We start from the raw sequence: 21,572 nt of genomic DNA, 5'->3' as shown, positions 1-21,572 counted from the left end.
TCGTGCTTAGCGTGCCCCCTAGTTCTTCATTTGTAATATCGCATACGGTCGTCAATGTCTATGAAAAAACACGCGATTTGAAAACCAAAACGACGTCGCATAAGCGATTACAGATCGAAATCGGCCAACAACACGCGCACTGGGAAGTAGGCCTAGAATCACCACCCAACGCCTCTGCCCCCTTTGTCGTTGCATTACTCTTCTTCTTCTTCTTCCTTGCGATCATCAAGCCGATCTCCTGTAGAGACATTCCATTCCTCTCGACTTGCAACTTGCAAACATGGTTAGTGATATGATCCCTCTCGATTCCCCACCTAGATCTACTTCCCAATCTGTAAACATCATGATCGTCTCTCAACGAAAGATTGTGCTCTGCATTGCACTAAAAATTTATAAAATCGAACGCGGGAGTCTCTCTTTGTTTGAAAATGCTCGTCCCGGATCGAAACAAAAGTTGGATCGCTGAGTTTTTGTAGTTTTTTTGTTAGAAATGAACTAACTCGTTACTGTGAGAATCATCAACTTGTACGAGTTCTTTTTCTTTTTTTTTATTTTCTGCCCGGCACTAACTTACATTTGTGCTTTTTCTTTGGAATTCTTCACACGCAGCCTCTGAGACTCGAAATCAAGGTAATGCGTCGGCGATTTGGACCTCCTTGTAATCTTATCTTTCTTGTACGGTTCCTGATTGATTTCTTTTTCTTCCGCTTATATGTTTTGATCAGCGCAAGTTTCTTCAAAGATCAGAAAGAGTCAAATCTGTCGATCTCCATCCAACCGAACCATGGTAATTTTTTTTTTTTTTTTTCTCCATTGCTTTGTATCATTCTCAGTTTTTCTTTTACTTTTTTTGGCTGAGGTTTGAGAAAAACATTAATCTATTAACTGGTGCAGGATCCTGGCAAGTTTGTATTCCGGAACAGTCTGCATCTGGAATTATCAGACTCAGGTAAGTATCCCATCTTTTGGATCATCTTAGTCTTATACTCTTCCTGATTTATAACTCTTGACACTTATGTGCGTGCTCCTTCTCCAGACTATGGTTAAATCTTTCGAGGTGACTGAATTGCCTGGTACCGATCAACACCCTTTCATTATTACTATTCCTTCTTCCTTATGCTTGCACCACTGCATTCTCTGGTCTGGCATTTGTTGAGTCTTATGTCATTGCTGTGCAGTTCGGTCTGCTAAGTTTGTCTCACGCAAGCAGTGGGTTGTAGCTGGAGCTGATGACATGTTCGTTCGTGTCTACAACTACAACACAATGGATAAGATCAAAGTATTTGAGGCTCATGCTGATTACATTAGGTGTGTTGCTGTTCATCCCACCCTTCCTTATGTCTTATCATCATCTGATGATATGCTCATCAAGCTCTGGGATTGGGAGAAGGATTGGCTTTGCACTCAGGTTTTCGAAGGCCATTCCCATTATGTTATGCAAGTCACTTTCAATCCCAAAGACACCAATACTTTTGCTAGTGCTTCGCTTGACCGTTCCATTAAAGTGAGAGATTCGTCTTTGACTCCTACGATACATGTTGTTTGTTCATTCGCAGCATGAGAAGCTAAACCTTTCTCCTGTTTTTACATCTTTTTTTTAATTATCTAGATATGGAATCTTGGTTCTCCGGATCCAAATTTTACTTTGGATGCACATTTGAAAGGGGTCAATTGTGTTGACTACTTTACTGGTGGGGACAAACCATACCTAATCACTGGTTCTGATGACCATACTGCTAAGGTATGTTCTCATCTGTCTTGCTTCTTTGCAAGTTGTTTGCGATATATGTGGCTTGTATGTTTTTCCATTTGTATTGCTTGCATAGGTTCCTCCAGGATTTTCTATTGCTCATAAGTGTCTTCTGCAAGCAGGTGTGGGACTACCAAACAAAGACTTGCGTTCAAACACTTGACGGTCACACACACAATGTCTCTGCAGTGTGTTTCCATCCAGAGCTCCCAATAATTATTACGGGATCCGAGGATGGAACTGTTCGCATATGGCATGCCACCACTTACAGGTAACTCGTATGATATATCTATCGGAGCTAATATTGGTTCGATCTTAAAAGTTTCCTACAATCTTTCTAAAGTCCTCTAGATAGTTTCATCCAACAAGTTTACTTAATATTTGACCTTTAGGCTTGAGAATACATTGAACTATGGCCTTGAGAGGGTTTGGGCTATTGGACACATGAAAGGTTCACACCGGTAAGTTTCTGAACTCTTACGATGTCAGTACTCATGCCCTGCCAAAGGTACACTTATCGTCACATATGATTCTTTGATAATACCATATCATTTTCCAGGGTTGTAATTGGTTATGACGAAGGGTCCACAATGGTGAAACTTGGCCGTGAAATACCAGTGGCTAGTATGGACAACAGTGGGAAAATTATTTGGGCTAAACACAATGAGATACATACTGTGAATATCAAGAGCGTTGGCACAGATGAGGTCTGGGAACACTTTTTTACACTGTTGTTTTTTTTAGATATAAAAATGGCAATGTTTGTCATTTGACTGTGGACTTACTTAGGTCACTGATGGTGAGAGACTGCCTTTGGCTGTTAAAGAGCTAGGGACTTGCGATCTTTATCCTCAAGTAAGTGGCATCCTTCTAGTTGTGTACGTTGTCACTTGCTTTAGGTAATGGAGGGAATATGATTTCGCTTCTGTGGATTTTCATTTTCTTACGCTTTGTTGAAAATTTAGTGATTATGTAGTGCCAATGTTTTTCTTCAATTGCTGCATGTAGTTATTTTTTTTTTGGGCTGTTTGATAGATTACTTGTATTAGTTGAAATACGACCTCAGCCGTTTTTAAAGCTTGTGATTACCCACTGTCATTTATGTTTCTGTTTTGCTTTTCAGAGCCTGAAGCACAACCCCAATGGTAGGTTTGTCGTTGTTTGTGGAGATGGTGAGTACATCATTTACACTGCCTTGGCATGGAGAAATAGGTCGTTTGGCTCGGCCCTGGAATTTGTTTGGTCATCTGAGGGGGAACATGCTGTCAGGGAAAGCTCGTCAAAGATCAAGATCTTCAGCAAGAACTTCCAGGTTTGTTATTCCTTTTGGCATGTTCTTTTCCCACCGATCAGCTTTTAAAACTCTTTTTTTCGTGTGTGTCCGATTATCTAAATTAGATTAACATATACTGACAGCTTAGTTTGATATTGTGCAGGAAAAGAAGACTGTGAGGCCTACGTTCTCAGCAGAGCGCATTTTTGGTGGGACGTTATTGGCTATGTGCTCAAGTGATTTTATCTGCTTCTATGATTGGGCGGAATGTAGGTTGATTAGGCGAATAGATGTTACCGTCAAAGTAAGTTCTTATATGCCAGAAATATCTCTATTAGTTTCTAGCAAAAGAGTGGTTTATAGATTACAGTTTCTGAAATATTTGTCGGAGAAATAGAAGATAGTATCCTATCGGGGGGCTTTAAGCACAAATTCAGATTGATACTGCTCTTTTCTGCAACAGAAACTCTTATTGCTGTATAATGTTTCTTGTTTATTGTATTCTCTCAGAATCTTTATTGGGCGGACAGTGGTGATCTAGTTGCAATTGCCAGTGATTCATCATTCTACATCCTTAAGCTCAATGTGAGGATATTTTTAAAGTTCGGTAGTGTACCAGAACTCTGATAGAGTTTCGTTTGTTTGTTCTCCATCTCTTGTTGCTGTCCGATACATGGTTTCAAGATATTTTATAATGTTCTGCTGTAGCGCGACATTGTTTCCTCTTATATGGATGGCGGTAAAGAAATTGATGAGGAAGGCATTGAGGATGCATTTGAGCTTCTCAATGAAACCAATGAACGTGTTCGGACTGGCTTATGGGTTGGGGATTGTTTTATCTATACCAACTCTTCTTGGAGGCTTAACTACTGTGTTGGTGGTGAGGTAAGGCTTCGTTTTAGGATTTTGGAAAAAGCTTGTTTTGATTTTACTGTAAATGATGTTCAATATTCCTCTTAAATTACAGGTAACGACAATGTTTCATCTGGACCGACCTATGTACTTGTTGGGTTATCTCGCTAATCAAAGTCGTGTTTATTTAATTGACAAAGAGTTCAAGTAAGCAGATGTTTTACAGTTAATATTGCTGACCAATGTTGTTGTAACTTACTGACTTCTGTGTCAATTTTATTGTTTACAGCATTATTGGTTACACTTTACTTTTAAGTTTGATTGAGTACAAGACTCTTGTCATGCGTGGAGATTTGGAACAGGCTAATCAAGTCTTACCTTCAATTCCTAAGGAGCATCATAATAGGTATGTGAGTGTGTACGTCCTCGTATTATTTCAGTTATGATTGCATTATCATATTAGTGAACATGCATCCAAGGTCACATCATGATTCTCAACTTCAAAAATCTGTTTATGTTGTCAGTGTCGCGCACTTTTTGGAATCACGTGGAATGACAGAAGATGCTCTGGAAGTAGCTACTGACCCTGATTACAGATTTGAGTTGGCCATACAGCTCGGTAGATTGGAGGTCGCAAAGGTCAGTTTGTCGCTTTTACCATTGGTGAAGCTTTATTCCATGACCTACCCAATCTGTTGTAATCCAATTTTTGTATTTTGACAGGACATCGCTGTAGAAGCACAAAGTGAGTCTAAATGGAAGCAACTTGGAGAATTAGCGATGTCCACGGGGAAGGTGACTCATTTTCTAACTGCAAGTAGTGTTCTAAGTTTTTCACAAAGATTAGAGCTAATATGTAATTCTTTTCAATTTCCTTCCCATGCTTGGATCATTTAGCTGGGTATGGCTGAGGAATGCATGAGGCATGCTGTGGATATGAGTGGTCTGTTACTACTTTATTCTTCCTTGGGAGATGCAGAAGGATTGACGAAGCTGGCAGCACTAGCTAAAGAGCAAGGAAAGAATAATGTCGCCTTTGTTTGCTTGTTCATGTTGGGTCAAGTAGAAGACTGTCTGCATCTTTTGGTGGAAAGGTACGTCGTCACCGTTCTTACGTTGGGGACATATATTCCTGCAAGTAGTTGCGTATATGCTGATATTTGTCTACTTACAGTAATCGGATACCTGAAGCTGCTCTGCTAGCACGTTCATACCTTCCGAGCAGGGTCTCCGAAATAGTGGCATTGTGGAGAAACGATTTGACCAAGGTTCGTGTTAGACACTTCCTATTCATCTTCTGACCAGATATCCAAACTTTTCATGTTGAGAATCTACAGCTTTTCTTGATCCACTCTTGATCTGCATGTAGATAAGCCCAAAGGCTGCTGAATCTCTGGCTGATCCTGAAGAGTATCCCAATCTGTTTGAGGACTGGCAAGTTGCCCTATCCCTTGAAGAAAGAGCTGCAGAGACAAGGTATCTTTCAGACGCCGTTGGGGTGGTTAGCTTCTTCGTAGAAATAGTGCTTATGAGGACACTTTTTTTTGGGGGGTCAAAGAGGACACTTTTAAATTAATTGTTGCTCATCCCTTAATGTGTCTGCATTAGATAGCAAAGTGGCCGTTGTATGGTTGGTTTTGATTTGAATCAGTACCCCTGTATAATCATAACCCAATGTTGTTTTCATTATCCCCCGCCAATTTGAAGTTTCCAGGATATTCATAGACAAAGTACATGTATTCATTTATGTTGCAGGGGCGTCCATCCTCCTGCTGGGGATTATGGTAGTCATACACACAGAGACTATACAACTTTGGTGGAAGCTTTTAGAATCATGCAAGTTGAAGAAGAGGAGAGGCTTGAGCACGGGGATGTTCTCGACGAGGTATGCAATAGCTAGATTTCTCGAGCACAGTTTGAGAAAAGAATCATGAACAGATGATAGGAGTTTTTTTTAAAGTTATACCGTGACCGATTGATAAGTTTGGGACGGCCTGTTTGTGAACAGGTTGAGGGAGAGGGAGAAGAGGAGAATCAGGAAGCTGAGGAAGAGAGTGGTGATGGGAAGGAAGAGAATGCGGAAGAGGAGGGTGTTGTGGTGGACGCTGACTCTACAGATAGCTCTGTGCTAGTTAATGGGAACGGGTCTGAAGAACAGTGGGGTATGTATGATTAGTGAAGGAAACTCATCAGTCTAATAACATTTTTGCGGTGATTAATTTGATTATAAGATATGCTGCTTGCTCTATCTAGGACATTTAGGTCGTTTGCTTCTCATGCATCAACAAACATGACATCATAGGGCTTCTGTTTGCATCTATATTCATATATGCTGAGGATGTGCATATTTAGTGGTTCCATATTTATTTTTCAACCCACCAATTTAAAAGACTGATCAAGAAAATCTTTTGCTTGGTTGTGGTACAGTTCTAACACCACCGCAGGAGTAGTGTTCGTGAAGACGTATGCAGTGAAGAGAGAAATGAGGAAGCAGCAGAGAGGAGAAGAGATAAGGGAGGGATTCAATGTTAGAAACTGCGCTCCGCTTATGGTTTAATAGAAAAACATTGGTTATATGAGTTTTAGGGCAAAAACAAAAAAAAATCACCCTCATAATAGCGGTAGATATATATTTGGTCCATAACCTCGTGTATAATATTTTTTCCAAACTGAAATATTCCATGAATATCTCTTAGCCAGGTCAGGTCAAAATGATAAAATAGAGGCCAAGTCAATTTCGTTAAAATCTTACAAAACTCAACAACATACTAAAAACCTTGCAGATATTTTGAACTTGGTGATACACTTTTGATGTATCGAACTTGTATAAGATCAGAGAATAAGAAAATAAAGAACTTTGTATTGATGAAAGCGAGTACAAGAGTTTTTCTTAGGAGTTTCTCACTCTCCTCTCGACTGATTTCACAATACAATCGATACCTCTCTCCTCTCTCTACTCTCTCTCTTTATACAAAAGTTGTTACGCTAAGGCTCGTGATCCCATGCTCTCCTGGTGACCAACGACGCACGTGATCCTGTCTGTGACTCAGCAACAGAGCCGTTATTCCCTTATTCTTTATCCATCTTCTAGAACCTGCCCTCAAGTACCAACGCTCTTTGGGCCAATGAACTCCACTCCCTCTCCTCACTTACGGGCCCTGCGAGAGTACTGATACAAGATCGGTGGGTGTGTGGCCTCATACGTATCAATACCATCCCCAACGAAATTGACCTTGTCCTCAAGGTCAAAACCCGGAAACCTCTTCTTGATAGCAGACACCCATTCCCAAGAACACTCATGGTCAGGCAGATCCTTCCACTTAATGAGAACCTCTTTCTGACCCGTACCACCATGAATGCGAGAAGACAACACTGCTGCTGGCTCGACGACCAGTTCACCTTCGCTGTTCAACTGAGGAGGCAAGGGTAAACTGTCACCAGTCTCCCCCACTGCTTTCTTTAACTGAGAGACATGGAATGTAGGATGAATCTTTGCCCCGGCAGGAAGTTTCACCTTATAAGCCACTTGTCCCACGCGTGCTTCAACCTCAAACGGACCATAGTAGCGAGCCGAAAGCTTCTCATTGAGCCTCCTTGCCAAAGTTTTCTGTCTGTAAGGTCTCAACTTCACATAGACCCAATCTTCGACTGCAAAAGTGAGCTCTCTTCTGTGTTTATCCGCCCTATCCTTCATCATTTGCTGAGCGCGGTGTAGATTCTCTTTCAACAGAGTTAGCACTGCATCTCTATCTCTCAACTGCCCTTCCAACTCAGCATTCGTCGTAGAACCCGTCTCAAATTTGATCCATGTAGGTGGGTCTCTGCCGTACAACGCACGAAACGGAGTCATCTTCAACGCGGAGTGAAATGCAGAGTTGTAACTCAGTTCTGCCCACGCTAAGTACGTAGCCCACGTCTTAGGCTTCTCACTAGCGAAGCACCGAAGGTACGTCTCCATGCTGCGGTTGGTTACCTCCGTCTGTCCATCAGACTGGGGGTGGTAAGCGGTGCTAAAGCATAAGCGTGTCCCTGACAAGCGGAACAGTTCTTTCCAGAATGCGCTGGTGAAGATCTTGTCACGATCAGACACGATTGTACGCGGGAAGCCATGAAGCTTGACTACCTCTTGGGTGAACAGCAGAGCCACATCAGTAGCAGTAAACGGGTGACTGAGACCGATGAAGTGGCTGTACTTAGAAAGCCTGTCAACGACTACCATAATAGTGTTCATCCCGCGGGAGCGGGGAAGACCCTCAACGAAGTCCATAGAGATGTCTTCCCACACTCTTGCAGGGATTGGTAATGGTTGGAGCAGACCCCCTGGAGTCAGCGTGGAGTACTTGTGACGTTGGCATACTTGGCAAGCTGAAACGTAGCGTCGGATGTCAGTCATCATCCCTTCCCAGAAAAACAGCTCCCCAATTCTCCTCTGTGTCTTTAGAACACCACCGTGACCCCCCAGTTTGCCGTCGTGATATTCAGCCATGATCACTCCAATTAGTGACGATGTCTTGGGCAGGACAAGCTTACCCTTTCTCAACAACCTCCCGTGCACCACTGAGTAGTCAGGGTGTGTTGTAGCATCCGTCTGCACCTCAGAACGCAGCTGTTGTAACGCTGGATCCTTATCAACCTCACAGGCGATCTCCTCCAGTTGTAGAGCGGTTGTCATGGATACAGCAAAGAGTTCTCGCGGAGTGACTTGTCGGGACAGTGCATCTGCTGCTTTATTCTCCAAGCCAGGCTTATACACGATCTCGAAGTCGAATCCCAGCAGCTTAGTCAACCATTTCTGATATTCAAGGTTCACCTCTCTCTGTTCCATCAAAAATCTGAGGCTTTTCTGATCGGTACGGACCACAAAATGACGTCCCAGCAGGTAATGACGCCACTTTTGAACCGCAAAGACGATTGCCATGAGCTCCCTTTCATAGATAGACTTCATACGCTGTCGATCAGTCAGAGCTTGACTGAAGAAAGCGATAGGACGGTGGTTTTGCATGAGAACGGCGCCCAACCCAAACCCCGAGGCGTCCGACTCCACCACAAACGGAAGTTCGAAGTCAGGCATCGCCAAGACCGGGACAGTAGTCATAGCTTGTTGGAGTGCTCGAAATGCCTCCGTTGCGGCGACGTTCCACACGAACTGCTCCTTCCGTAGCAGACAAGTAAGCGGTCTTGCAATGTTCCCGTAGTCCTTGACAAACTTGCGGTAGTAGCCCGTCAAACCCAAAAAGCCCCTCAACTCTTTGACATTTTTAGGCTCCCTCCACTTAAGCATCGCTTTGACCTTCTCCCCATCCACTGCAACACCATCTCCAGATATAACATGGCCCAAGTACTCCACTTGCGAGCTCCCAAACTGACATTTCTTGAAGTTCGCATAAAGTTTTTGATCCTGCAGAACCTTCAGAACTATCTGTAAGTGTTCCTTGTGCTCTGCCACCGTACGGCTGTAGACCAGGATATCGTCAAAGAAGACGAGGACAAACTGACGGAGGTAGGGACGAAATACTTGATTCATCAAAGCTTGGAACGTTGCTGGAGCGTTTGATAACCCGAAGGGCATCACGCGGAACTCGTAGTGGCCGTCGTGAGTGCGGAAAGCCGTTTTAGGGATGTCCTCCTGCTTCACAAGTATCTGGTGATATCCTGAACGCAAGTCCAATTTGGAGAACACCTGTGCGCCATGGAGTTCATCGAGCAACTGATCGATCATCGGAATCGGATACTTGTCAGGAACTGTCACCTTATTCAGTGCCCTGTAATCCACGCAAAAACGCCAGCTGCCATCCTTCTTCTTCACGAGGAGTACAGGACTGGAGAAGGGACTTCCACTCTCCTGTATGATACCCGTAGCGAGCATGGACGCAATCTGACGTTCAATTTCGGCCTTTTGTATATGGGGGTATCGAAAGGGCCGAACACTGACAGGTCGTGCTCCTTCCTCCAAAGTGATGATGTGTTCTTTCCCGCGGGATGGTGGAAGTTCCGTAGGTTCTGCAAATACAGGAGCATACTGCTGCAATAACCCCTTCCACTCCTCCGGTAGAGCCATTGCGACGACCTCCTCAGCAGTTTGCAAACTGCCAAATTCCACCAGAACTCCCTCCCCTTCCGCCTCCACAATCTTCCAGAGGGATTTCAATGAAACTGCTTCAGAGTGTAAACTCAAGTCGCCTCTCAACTCGACCCACTTGCCAGCAACACAAATCTTCATCCACTGCTGTTGCCAGTTCACCCGCATCTCGCCTAGTGGGTCAAGCCATTGCACGCCTAAGATGATATCTGCAACTCCTAACTCCAAGGGAAGGAAGCTGGTAGTGAACTGACACGAAGGCAGGATCAACGTCACTCTATCCACAACACCTCTGCCTTGTACATTCACTCCCCCAGCTACCAGCACGCCATAGCTCCTCGTGGAGCTCAGAGGAAGCTTCAGTTCGGCAATCGGCTTTGAGGAGATGAAATTGTGTGTGGCTCCGCTATCGATGAGCACCACCACCTCCCGATTCTGAATGACTCCCCGAAGCTTCATTGTTCGTGGTGAAGAGATCCCCACCACTGAGTTGACTGATACCTCCGCTACCAAAGCTGCGACCCCCTCCACAGTTTCCTCCAGCTCGCATGGTTCCTCCAACAGCTCCTCTTCGACACCATTAGGATGAAGCAGCATCACCGTCAACTGAGCTTGAGCACACGGATGGTTGGGGTGAAACTTCTCATCACATTTGAAACACAACCCCTGCGCCTTCCATCGCTCCACTTCCGTCGGAGTCAGACGACGAAACGGAGGCTTGAGGCGGCCATGATTTGTCGCAGCCCTAGCTCCGATTCCCCGCTGTGTCGCATTAGGAAATGTTGGTTGAGTTTTGGGCTTGGGTTGCGCGACAGTCTGGGCCTGCACACCGCTAATGGGCTTACTCGTGTGAGATGGCCCACTAGACATCTGCTTCGAAGGTTTGACCGGAGCTAACGCCTCCTCCGTCTCCCAGTCCTCCACCTTCAACGCAGCTCTCATCATGTGTTGTAAGCCCCGAGCATCCAGCATCTTCACCCCTTTACGAATCTTACCCAACAACCCATTCATGTAGGCGAACTCCAGCACCGACTCAGGAACTTCCGGCGCGTGAGAAGCCAGATTGATGAAATCTCTGTGATACTCACGAACCGTTCCTTCCTGAAGAATCTTCAACAGACGTTCGCCGGCGGAGACATCTTGAAGCGTCGAGTATTGAGTTAACACACGATGCTTAAGCTGTTCCCACGTACGAAAGGGGTTGCGAGTGCGTTCCCACCGGTACCACAACAGTGCATCACCGGAGAAACACAGCCGCACCAGTCGTAGCTTCTCGTCCTCCATAAACTCCCCCAACTCAAAGTATTCCTCCACCCGTAAGATCCATCCTTCAACCTCCGAACCGTCGAATGTTGGAATATCCATACGGCGGGACCACGACGGTTGACGCCAAGGCAGGGGATCGTCGTTAAGGTTGGATCCCTGACCCCGGTGGTTCCGGCTGAAATAACCGTCTTCACTCATCAGAAACGGCGTCGGAAACTTCGTCGGGCTCCGGTGAAGGATCTCATCATCAACTCTGCTCCCGATCGTTGGTTCAGAGACAAGGTCAACAGATTGATGTGCCTTTCCCTTCTCCAACTCTCGCAGCTTGACCTTCTCGGCTTCCTTCTCCTTCTGCTCAACCTCCCAACGACTGAACATGACAGCCAGTTGTTGCTGCATCACGTTCATCGTCTGCTCTATCGGCGCCAAACGAGAGATCTCCTGCTCCACCAGCGAAATCCGACTCATTTGTTGCTGCATCTGCTCGAGCGTAACCTCAGGATCCTTTTTCGGAGGCATGGTTCCCAGATTCGAAGGCTCTGATACCAAATGATACACTTTTGATGTATCGAACTTGTATAAGATCAGAGAATAAGAAAATAAAGAACTTTGTATTGATGAAAGCGAGTACAAGAGTTTTTCTTAGGAGTTTCTCACTCTCCTCTCGACTGATTTCACAATACAATCGATACCTCTCTCCTCTCTCTACTCTCTCTCTTTATACAAAAGTTGTTACGCTAAGGCTCGTGATCCCATGCTCTCCTGGTGACCAACGACGCACGTGATCCTGTCTGTGACTCAGCAACAGAGCCGTTATTCCCTTATTCCTTATCCATCTTCTAGAACCTGCCCTCAAGTACCAACGCTCTTTGGGCCAATGAACTCCACTCCCTCTCCTCACTTACGGGCCCTGCGAGAGTACTGATACAAGATCGGTGGGTGTGTGGCCTCATACGTATCACTTGGATAATATTTAGTGTGCGCATTCATAAGAATACGTTACAAGAAACCTACCCCTCGACATAAAAAGAAAGAAGTTATTACCCTCCTTCCTTCCGTCTCACAAACCCAAGCAATCGGCAGAAGAAACCAATAAAGAGTCTTGTGCGGATCTCTTCTCCGTCGTGAAACCGTAACTTTCCCTTGATATCTGGTATCGTCTCTCTATTTCTCCATCAAATCATCGTCTGTTAGGGCTGTAGCGGTGTTCTTCTTTCCTTAAGAAAGTTCTCCATAATTCTTCTGCAATTAGTTATGGTCGACTGAGGTTTAAGTTTTTTTTTGCCACTAATTGCTCAATTGAATTTCTTCGTCTGGGGTGGTTCTGTGATTCAAGAGGAGGATTATGGGCCCAGATGTGGTAGAAGAGGCGGACTATGAGAGCGATCCCGAGGAACTGAAGCGCTCCTTGGCTACCAGGAGGAGAGAAGCGAGCGATGATGAGGATGAGAACCGGGGAGAAATTCAGAGTGCTGACGTCGATTCCGATGAACAGAGTGCTGTCGTGGAGTTTGATAACGATGCAGATGACATAGAAGGTGACGATAGCTATGATGAAGATGGTGATTATGGAGAAGTTGATGAAGAGAAGATGGAATACAAGACGACAAGTGTTGCTGGCAAGGCTGAGCCTAAGGGAACGGAGGACTGTGTTGTTGTGGATGGAGAAGAACCAAAGCAGAAGGAACCTTTTGCAGTGCCAACTGCTGGAGCTTTTTATATGCATGATGACAGATTTCAGGAATTGGATGCTGCCCCTAATAGGTACTATTACTTACTATATGGTTTTGTTTTCTAACGGAACTATTATTATATCATGCAAATTTATCTATGTAACGTCTAAATCTAGCCGATTTGTCAGCAGAAGCTATTTTATACTCGACCGAGCTCTTCCCTTCTCTTCTTGTTTAGTTATAGCCATTCATACTTGTCTTGATTTTGCTTGTGTAGGCGAATGCCTGGTGGTAGGAGGCTCTGGCCATCCCGAGATGAAAGAAAATGGGGACATGACAAATATGACGAGATGAATACACAAGAAAACCAATATGATGTAGTTATCTCTCCCTCTATCTCTCTGCTAGTCATTAGATATATTGGACTTTTTTTTTCCTCTTTCTGTCTCAATGTTTTTGTCACTTCTTCTGTATCTCCATTTAATTTACAAGCTGATTGATAAAACTTTGTGAACATAGAAGAGGAGTTCCAGAGGCCGAGTCAGAGGACGTGGTCAGGAGCGTGGATATTCTCGAGAGAGCAATTCTAAAGTGGTTACCAACAATGGACACCAAGATCAGTTTCCTAAAGCTGTCATAAGAGGGAGAGGGCCCAGACGACATGAAGTTGCTTTGAGAAAAGGCACTAAAGCACCTTCTCTGCAAACCAAACAGTGAGTCTTTTAAGTTTTGTTTTTTTTCTCTAGTTACCAACGAATGTTCTATCTCTAATTTTAGCGTCACTGGATCTGTAGGTCCCAGAATTCTTTTGTAAAAGCGTCACACGTTGATCCAGGACGTGTACCAACAGAAACAGACAGCATAGACACTGAAGCCAAGATAAATATAGTTGCTTCGAGCTTAAACTCAGCTTCTCCTCCATTTTATCCTTCAGGTTCCTCCAATAGCTTGGCACAAAAGGATTTACAAGCTGGCATGGGTAGACTGCACGTTAATGGAAGCCCTACGCCGCCTGGAAAGAAGTTTGGGAATACAAAATCTAGCTCTTCGTGGGTACGCACTACTAGTCAAGGTAGAGGTGCACCTCCCCCTGGGAAAGTGCTTCATCAAGGTGACAATGTTTTTTCGCCTATGCAAATCCGGGGAATTTCAAAAGACACTGAAGGCTGTCAACCTCCTGGTGAGGCTTGTGATCAACAACCAGCTGTTATCAGCTTGCTGCTTTCTTTTCTACCGAAAATTGGCTCATCAAAAAAAATCTGTATATTTCTGGTGAAACAGGGTCAGTCACAGAAACTGGTGCTTTGGTTGCCAAGGGAAAAGGTACACTCCAGCCTAGTGGAAGAGGGTCTTTCATGTATGGAGGGACACAATTTATGGGCCCAGGCGGGGGCATGGCGAATGGTCATAGCAATCCCAATTTCCCTGCTTTTCTGCCTGGTAAGTTGTATTCTTGAATGCCACCATTCATCCTTCACTGGAATGGTTAAAAACATCTTCCAGAGTCAGTTCATGGATGCTATGAAATGAAAGCTAATGGTGCCGATATGCATATTTGATCAGTTTTATTTTTATGGTCATATTTTTTCATGTTCATTTCATGTGCAGTTATGCAATTCGGTGGTCAGCACGGTGGTGTACCGACTTTCGGAGTGGCTCTTCCGGGATATGTCCAACCAGAAAATGGTACGGGAAATCCTGAGATGACATGGTATGCTGTCCTTCCTTTTCGCTGTACCGCGTTTGTGGATGTTAGTTTTGAGTTTGATCGGCTTTACGTGTTTTGAAAAGATATACTCCATATTTTTTAGTTGACTTTCTGCATGCTTTTGTTATTTGTGATGATTTAGTCTTTTGCTGGCCCAAACATTATCGGAATTGTTGCTTTCATTTATCTGCTGTTTGTGTGTTGTTTGATTTCCCTAGCTCCTTACCTACCGGTTTTTTTGTTTATATTATTGACAGGCTGCCAATTTTGACTGGCCCGGGAGCACTGGGGGCGTCATATCCTCCACCTTATGCTGCAATTGATGGTTCTTACCAAGTACACAAATCAGGGTTACCTTCCTCTGCGGGACTATCCAGGTTTATAAATTAATCGTCTTCATTTTCTCATTATTGCTAATCAGCCTGCATAGTTCCATATGCGTAAATGTTGATTCTTAATTGTTCCTATAGGAAGAGTATTCTTGCAATGTAGCTGTAACGAAACCATCGTACGTGAATTTTTTAGATTTTTAGATTTGAGATTTGTCATATTTGTTGCACACTGCAAAATGCATGTTACACGCTAGAATTTCATTTCCGAACTGTTCGGATATGTAGCGTACTATGTACACCAGAACATGTAGCTTTCATCTACCAGACTCACCGGGCACTCATGTAACAATGTCGATCTTCTCTGACTATGAGTGTGTAGTGAAGCATTTAATTTGGGCTCACCTGCCCTTTAACAAGTTAACACCTTTTTTTTTGGCAGCCAACAGAACAGTTCGAAGAACACTACTGATGAAGAGAAGCCTGTGGAGAGACATGGTAAGTGGGTTTGTTGAATCAGTTGGTAGGGGAAGCATCTGCCTTTTAGTTTTAGTCTTTTAGGAGAGAATATTGAAAGATTATTTACGCTGATATGATTGGTAGCTGCCTAGCTGGTACAAAGCATTGAATATTTTGGATATAGTTACTCAAGCATTGTTTGTTTTATGAGAGATTCAAAAGATGTTGTTTCGAATTATGACCAAATGAAACAAGTGCAAGGAGGATTGATTGTTTAGGCTCGTTTAGGTTTGAAATAAAGTTTTTCTCCTTTCTGATGTAGAGGCTACAGACAATGGGACACCACAACGGTCGAACAGCAACCCAAACAAGCAGCCTCGTAGGTGAGTTTTGAATTAGGGTGGAGAGAGTATTTAGGTCTAGGGTGTTAAGTAGAGGAGTAGGTGGGTACGAAATATTGAGAAAAAGAACTGTATTATATTGAGATGCTTAACCGTGCATATATGCTAGATACTCGGAGATGAGCTTTAGCAAATGAGTGCGAAGTATAAAGAAGGCAAAGAACGGTCCTCTCTTGTTAGAATAAGTTGAAAGAGGAGTTGTCTGTGTGTGTGTATGGGAGAGAGGAAGAGGTCCTCCTTTGCTGCAGGTTCTGTTGGCTCTCCTCTGCGGGAGCACTATGGGCTGCTATTGTTACAGATTTTACTAGGTATGCAACTTTAAAGTTCTTCCTACTCAGTTATACATAACATGGGAAAATGAGATCTTATTGGTTTGGTTGGGCTTGTGTATTTTATTTTCAGGAGGTTGTTGCGCCTTAAAAAGAGCTTAGTTTTGTGAGCTTTGCGCTGTCTGTAATTTTTATTCTTTTAGTTCATTTTGCTTAGTTTTTCTTTAAGATGATTTGTAATGTTGAGAACTTGACATGCGTTTTGGTTTTTGTGGTCTGGTACTTGCTTAAGGTTGTGTGTACGGAAGTCCCTCTTTACAATTTGCGCATTTTGAGTTTCTGTTCATTTTGGAATCGATCATATTATTGGTTAATCTCCTTTCAGTAAAAGAAAGATGTATTATATCGATTGTTCTCTTAGAATTATTTCTTTCTTCGTTGTTTTTGTAAAATTGGAGAAATGAACGTTGAATTTTGAAAAAAAAGAAATAACGCAGCAAAAAAAAAAAGAAACTAAAAATTGTAGTTAGCGTCCCCAAACTTACGGTTTTGATTTGAATGACCCCCAAAACAGCCTCCTCCTCCTCTCCTGCGCAGCGACAAACGATGATGGATGATAGTAACGCCTACTCTCCCCACGACCAATCTCTCTCCCCAAACTCTAATCTTTGCATCACGGTTCTCCTTTCTCTCTTCCTTCCCTACTACAAGTGTTGGCTTTATTAGATTTTGATTTGTTCCAACTTAGGCGTTTACTTGATTTCAACCTGAGTCGAGTTTAATTCTTGTGATTTCAGATCGAGGAGGGTTCTCAAAGCAGCGAGCAGCTGGTTGTAGTACAAGACAGAGACGACGACGACCTTCCAATCGTCGGAGACAACAACAACCCTCCTCCCGACCTCCACGATTGCGATGGATTACTTACTCAATTCCCAGCTCAAAGCAACGAATCCGAAAAGTGTTCGATGTCGTCGGCTCCTCCTCCTCCTCCACCACCCGCTACCGGAATGGAATTCGACTCCTACGACGACGCCTACACTTACTACAACTCCTACGCGAGGGACCTAGGTTTCGCGATCAGGGTCAAATCCTCGTGGACAAAGCGTAACAGCAAGGAGAAACGCGGCGCCGTCTTGTGCTGCAACTGCGAAGGTTTCAAGACGGTCAAAGAACCAAACAACAGCGCCCGGAGAAAAGAGACGAGAACCGGTTGCCAGGCCATGATCCGCCTCAGACTGATCGAACTCGATAGATGGAAAATCGATGAAGTCAAACTCGAACACAACCACTCTTTTGACCCTGACCGAGCTCACAACTCCAAGTCTCACAAGAAAGCTTGTGGTGGCGCTGCTGCTGCTGCCACCAAGAGAAAACCTGAACCGCCTCTTGATGTCCAAGTTCGCACCATCAAGTTGTATAGGACCACCAATGCTATTGACTCTAATGGGGAGACCAGTCATGATCAGTCACACTCTTCGAGGCGTTTGGATCTCAGCTTTAGAGTCTTGCAGGACTTCTTCTTCCAATCTCAGCTTACCAACCCCAACTTCTTCTACTCCATGGATCTCGGCCACGACGGAGGTGGCCTCAGGAACGTCTTCTGGATCGAGTCTCGAGCCAGGGCTGCTTACTCTCACTTCCGCGACGTGGTTGTCTTCGACACAACGTGTTTATCCAACGCCTACGACCTCCCTCTCGTCGCGTTTGTTGGAATCAACCACCACGGAGATCCCATCTTACTCGGATGTGGTTTGGTTGCTGACACGAAGAGCTCCGAGACATACGTCTGGCTCTTCAGAGCTTGGCTTACCTGCATGTCGGGCCGTCCCCCGCAGACCTTCGTCACTGAGCATTGCAAGCCCGTGCAGGCTGCAGTATCCGAAGTTTTCCCTAGGGCTCACCACCGTCTTAGCTTGACCCACGTCTTGCAAACCATCTTTAGGAGCGTTGTCGACGACGGGGTACTACAAGATTCAGAGTCGTTCCGTGTGGCGCTGAACAGAGTGGTGTACGGTTATCTCAAGGTCGAGGAGTTCGAAGTCGCTTGGGAGGGAATGATCAATCGGTTTGGGCTTACGAATCACGAGACCGTCCGGGGTTTGTTTCAGGATCGGGAACAGTGGGCTCCTGTTTACCTCAAGGAGACTTTTTTGGCAGGGGGGCTGACTTTTCGGCTGGGAAACGCGGCAGCTCCCTTCATCTTCAGCAGCTACGTTCACCAGCAGACTTCACTGAGAGAGTTCCTCGAAGGGTACGAGTCTTTTCTGGATAAAAAGTACACAAACGAGGCCTTGTGCGATGCAGAGTCGTCCAAATCAATCCCTGAGCTCAAAACAACGCACCCGTACGAGTCTCAGATGGCAAAGGTGTTCACAAAGGAGATATTCACGAGGTTCCAAGAGGAGGTATCGGCGACGTCTTCATGTTCTGGAGTAACGCAAGTCCACTCAAACGGCGGCTCGGCCTCCACTTACGTGGTGAAAGAGCGGGAGGGAGAGAAAGTGAGAGACTTTGAGGTCGTCTACGAGACAAATGCTGCTGCTGCAGCAGGAGGAGGAGCAGCACAGGTACGTTGCTTCTGTGTGTGTGGTGGTTTCAGCTTCAACGGGTACCAATGCAGACACGTGCTCCTCCTGCTCAGCCACAAGGGCTTGGAGGAAATCCCGTCTCAGTATATACTGCAGCGTTGGCGTAAGGACGTGAAGCGTCTCTATGTTGTAGATTTCGGGTCAGGCTGTGTAGACATGACGAATCCGGTGCAATGGTACGAGCATTTGCACAGAAGAGCGATGCAGGTCGTTGAACAAGGGATGCGATCGAAAGAGCACTGCAGAGTTGCCTGGGAAGCGTTTAAAGAGAGTGTGAATAGAGTGACAGAGAAGTCTTCGTAGGTACCTTTTTTTGTGTTACCTGCTACTGTAGTATGTTTTATATCTTCACACCTGATTGAAATTCTAATAATTATTAGGGTCAGAACTCATTCCTGCAATAGATTCATGTAGGGATCATTAAAGACTTATCTTTCTTGTTCCGTCATTTTTCAATCCGCTTCCAGATGGCTCAAAAGATCTGGCCGATGGATTATTCGTATTTAGTAGTACACATGGGAGCGGGTGAACAGAAAGCTAATCTCATCTTCTTTCATTTGACAAGAAAGATACACACCTGGCCAAAATGATTTAACGCAAATCAACAAGACAGGTCTTCTCGAGGCTTCAGAAATTCAAAACTGTAGTGAATCTCAACCAGCTACTGTTTGACAAAAGATATTTACAAAAAAAAAAAAGAATTATTGTTAATATTAGAGTTAGCAGATAATGGATTCAAGACTAGCACTGGATGATATTCATATACTGATGATTGGAATTTTACAAGGAATGATGAAGGCAAGGTTCATGAGACCAACACAAGCTTTTCAGAAGCAATGTTTTAATTATACCAGCCCTATACCCCCACCAAACACACAAATTCTTGATATTCCCTCAGGATCATCACACAACCAGTACCAAAGTATAAATATAAAGAAATAAAACAAAAGGCAAAGGAAAAGGAAACATATATGTTTTTTATCTGACTACACAACAGCAAATACAATGCAAAAGCATTTTTCTCTTGTGTTTTCTACTTTGATCATCTCTCCTCTACTTGTTGCGCTTTTATTGTCCGCATCTTCTCCCTCCCAACTTGCCCTACTTGTTTCTCTTTTGACGCCTTTAGAAGACATCCGGATTGAATCTTTGCGGCATCATAGAGCTGCCGTGTTCCATTTGCTCCAGTTGCAATTTCAATGCGTAATTATTCACCTGCATTTTGTAACTTTGTATTATCACTTCACTATTTGGAGACCATGAAAACTATTAACAAAACCCATCTCATGTGAATGTTCAACATATATATAACAAGGCTATGCAACCATTAACAAACCATGAAAATCGAAACAAAAAGGCTTACCTCCAGATTTCTGACCTTCTCCTGGTACTGAGGAATCAGTTGCTTAAAAAATTCTAGCTGCTGGTTAGCATCTTCTAAGGTCTTCTGCCGATCATGCTGGATAGCAACAGCACGTTTCAGCAATGTGTTGTCCTTGACCAAGACCTCCACTTGTTGCTGCGCTACCACACTCTCCTGCAAAATCAGAAAGAGGGTAATTATTTTAACCAAAAAGAGATACAAAACAAGCTATCAAATCCTACTTCTCATTTACGGATTTGATAGCTTTAACTCCCTGATGGGGAAGATGAGGGACAATTATACTTGGTACTACATATAGAATTGCGTTCAGAGACAGTAACTTGTAGTCAATGATGGTTCAAACTATGACTTACAAACAACAGAACTGGAAACTGTCTAATACCCACAATCATAACCACACAGTATAATGAAAACTTAGCGAGAGTACAATGCAGGTAAAATGGGCTTTTACTTTACCTCTTGGAATTTTTTGGCAGCTTCATCGTGAGCACGTGCGCTTAACGTCTTCTCTAAAGCCTCAAGGACTCTTCCAGTACGGAGTTTCGCATCATCCGTGCCAGTAGACTGCGTGACTTCCCTCACTATCAATGAGACCCAGTCATCAGCACTCGCTGGTGAAGCAGTCTCCTTATTAGCGGCAGCTCTTTCCTCCTCAGCAGATACCAAAGCGTATAAGCTCTTCATAGCAGCATTTACGTCACTCCCATGTCCTTCCAACGCCTCCACAAGAACCTGATTGTTATTATAAAAAAAAAAAATTCCAAACCTAATTAAATTTCATTGCCAACCGATTAAGCCAATTACCTATATACTAAATCTACAATACTTAATTAGCGTCTAACAAAAGAGTATCCATTCAATCGGATCGGGCAAAAAAGGTAAAAAGCTAGATCGAAAGGAAGAAAGACATACGGTGAGTTCAAGATGAGGAAAGGCAGTGCGAAGCTGATCGATCGATGAGGAAGGAGAGGAGGAGGACCAGCTTGGAGGATTGGAAGGGGAATAACATCGGAACCTCTTCGAAGACGGAGGAGGAGAAGGAGTTTCTTCGAAGTAAGATCTCTTACTTCCGCAATATACGGCAGACATGGCTGTGATGATAATCGACGGATGATGATTCGATCCGAATGAGCCCTAAAATCTGAATTAAGTTAGGGTTTGGAGGAGGAAGGAGATGATTAGAGGCAAAGGTAACCCCTCAGATCCGAGATTCGTGAGGAGCGTCCAAGTTTATCTATCAGGTTTTAGGTTTTTTGATGGGTTTTCTTTGACAAGAGGCCAGGGCCAACATTAGTTTTTATATACATTCACTGCTTTTCAAGCGGCAGGGGCTCTTTCGTACTTTCTTTATTCGCGTTTGCGAGTTGCGCGTGAACCTGCAGCCAACGCTTCCTCTTTCTAAAAAAACTATATTTTATCAAAATTTCCATTTTTCGCCCTTTGGTCAAGTTTCTCAACAAATTAAATACTACAAAACCTTATCATCATTTAACATGAAAAATTAATATGGGCCCAAATAATATTTGATTTTATTGTAAATG

At 44.0% G+C, this 21,572-nt stretch overlaps 4 protein-coding genes and 1 long non-coding RNA gene across 5 annotated transcripts; 3 read left to right on the top strand and 2 right to left on the bottom strand.

The window, feature by feature from the left end:
- Positions 1 to 101: 101 nt before the first annotated feature.
- Positions 102 to 6,561, top strand: LOC108817772 (coatomer subunit beta'-1). The gene is made up of 25 exons (XM_018590560.2): positions 102 to 283; positions 610 to 630; positions 726 to 787; positions 895 to 949; positions 1,037 to 1,073; positions 1,179 to 1,504; positions 1,610 to 1,741; positions 1,873 to 2,021; positions 2,143 to 2,211; positions 2,310 to 2,457; positions 2,540 to 2,605; positions 2,874 to 3,062; positions 3,187 to 3,327; positions 3,534 to 3,608; positions 3,732 to 3,908; positions 3,991 to 4,082; positions 4,165 to 4,281; positions 4,400 to 4,514; positions 4,599 to 4,670; positions 4,773 to 4,969; positions 5,050 to 5,143; positions 5,245 to 5,351; positions 5,631 to 5,760; positions 5,884 to 6,037; positions 6,303 to 6,561. Exons 1-25 carry the CDS (start codon positions 281 to 283, stop codon positions 6,323 to 6,325), a joined length of 2,751 nt encoding a protein of 916 aa, XP_018446062.2. The 5' UTR covers positions 102 to 280; the 3' UTR covers positions 6,326 to 6,561.
- Positions 6,562 to 12,039: 5,478 nt separating this feature from the next.
- Positions 12,040 to 16,721, bottom strand: LOC130497970 (uncharacterized). The gene is made up of 2 exons (XR_008937009.1): positions 16,605 to 16,721; positions 12,040 to 14,370 (listed from the first exon to the last, which is right to left on the bottom strand). It is a non-coding gene; the product is annotated as an uncharacterized LOC130497970 (long non-coding RNA).
- LOC108817209 (protein MLN51 homolog) lies at positions 12,566 to 16,468 on the top strand. Its single transcript, XM_018589851.2, is given in 11 exon segments — positions 12,566 to 12,984; positions 13,171 to 13,270; positions 13,413 to 13,606; positions 13,688 to 14,144; positions 14,147 to 14,333; positions 14,502 to 14,604; positions 14,859 to 14,978; positions 15,373 to 15,428; positions 15,712 to 15,772; positions 15,900 to 16,098; positions 16,193 to 16,468. Coding segments are annotated over 10 exon segments (1,725 nt in total). The 3' UTR covers positions 15,928 to 16,098; positions 16,193 to 16,468.
- LOC108817208 (protein FAR1-RELATED SEQUENCE 8) lies at positions 15,964 to 19,090 on the top strand. The gene is made up of 3 exons (XM_018589850.2): positions 15,964 to 16,098; positions 16,634 to 16,737; positions 16,857 to 19,090. The coding sequence occupies exons 1-3, from the start codon at positions 16,005 to 16,007 to the stop codon at positions 18,948 to 18,950; spliced, it is 2,292 nt and encodes a 763-aa protein (XP_018445352.1). The 5' UTR covers positions 15,964 to 16,004; the 3' UTR covers positions 18,951 to 19,090.
- Positions 19,091 to 19,519: 429 nt separating this feature from the next.
- Positions 19,520 to 21,313, bottom strand: LOC108817210 (uncharacterized). Its single transcript, XM_018589852.2, has 4 exons — positions 20,944 to 21,313; positions 20,488 to 20,763; positions 20,011 to 20,184; positions 19,520 to 19,862 (listed from the first exon to the last, which is right to left on the bottom strand). Exons 1-4 carry the CDS (start codon positions 21,118 to 21,120, stop codon positions 19,773 to 19,775), a joined length of 717 nt encoding a protein of 238 aa, XP_018445354.1. The 5' UTR covers positions 21,121 to 21,313; the 3' UTR covers positions 19,520 to 19,772.
- Between the last annotated feature and the right edge of the window lie 259 nt (positions 21,314 to 21,572).

The sequence above is a fragment of the Raphanus sativus genome, chromosome 7 (genome assembly GCF_000801105.2).
Source record: "Raphanus sativus cultivar WK10039 chromosome 7, ASM80110v3, whole genome shotgun sequence".
NCBI classification, from domain to species: Eukaryota; Viridiplantae; Streptophyta; class Magnoliopsida; order Brassicales; family Brassicaceae; genus Raphanus; species Raphanus sativus.
This window is presented reverse-complemented; position numbering and strand designations above follow the sequence as displayed.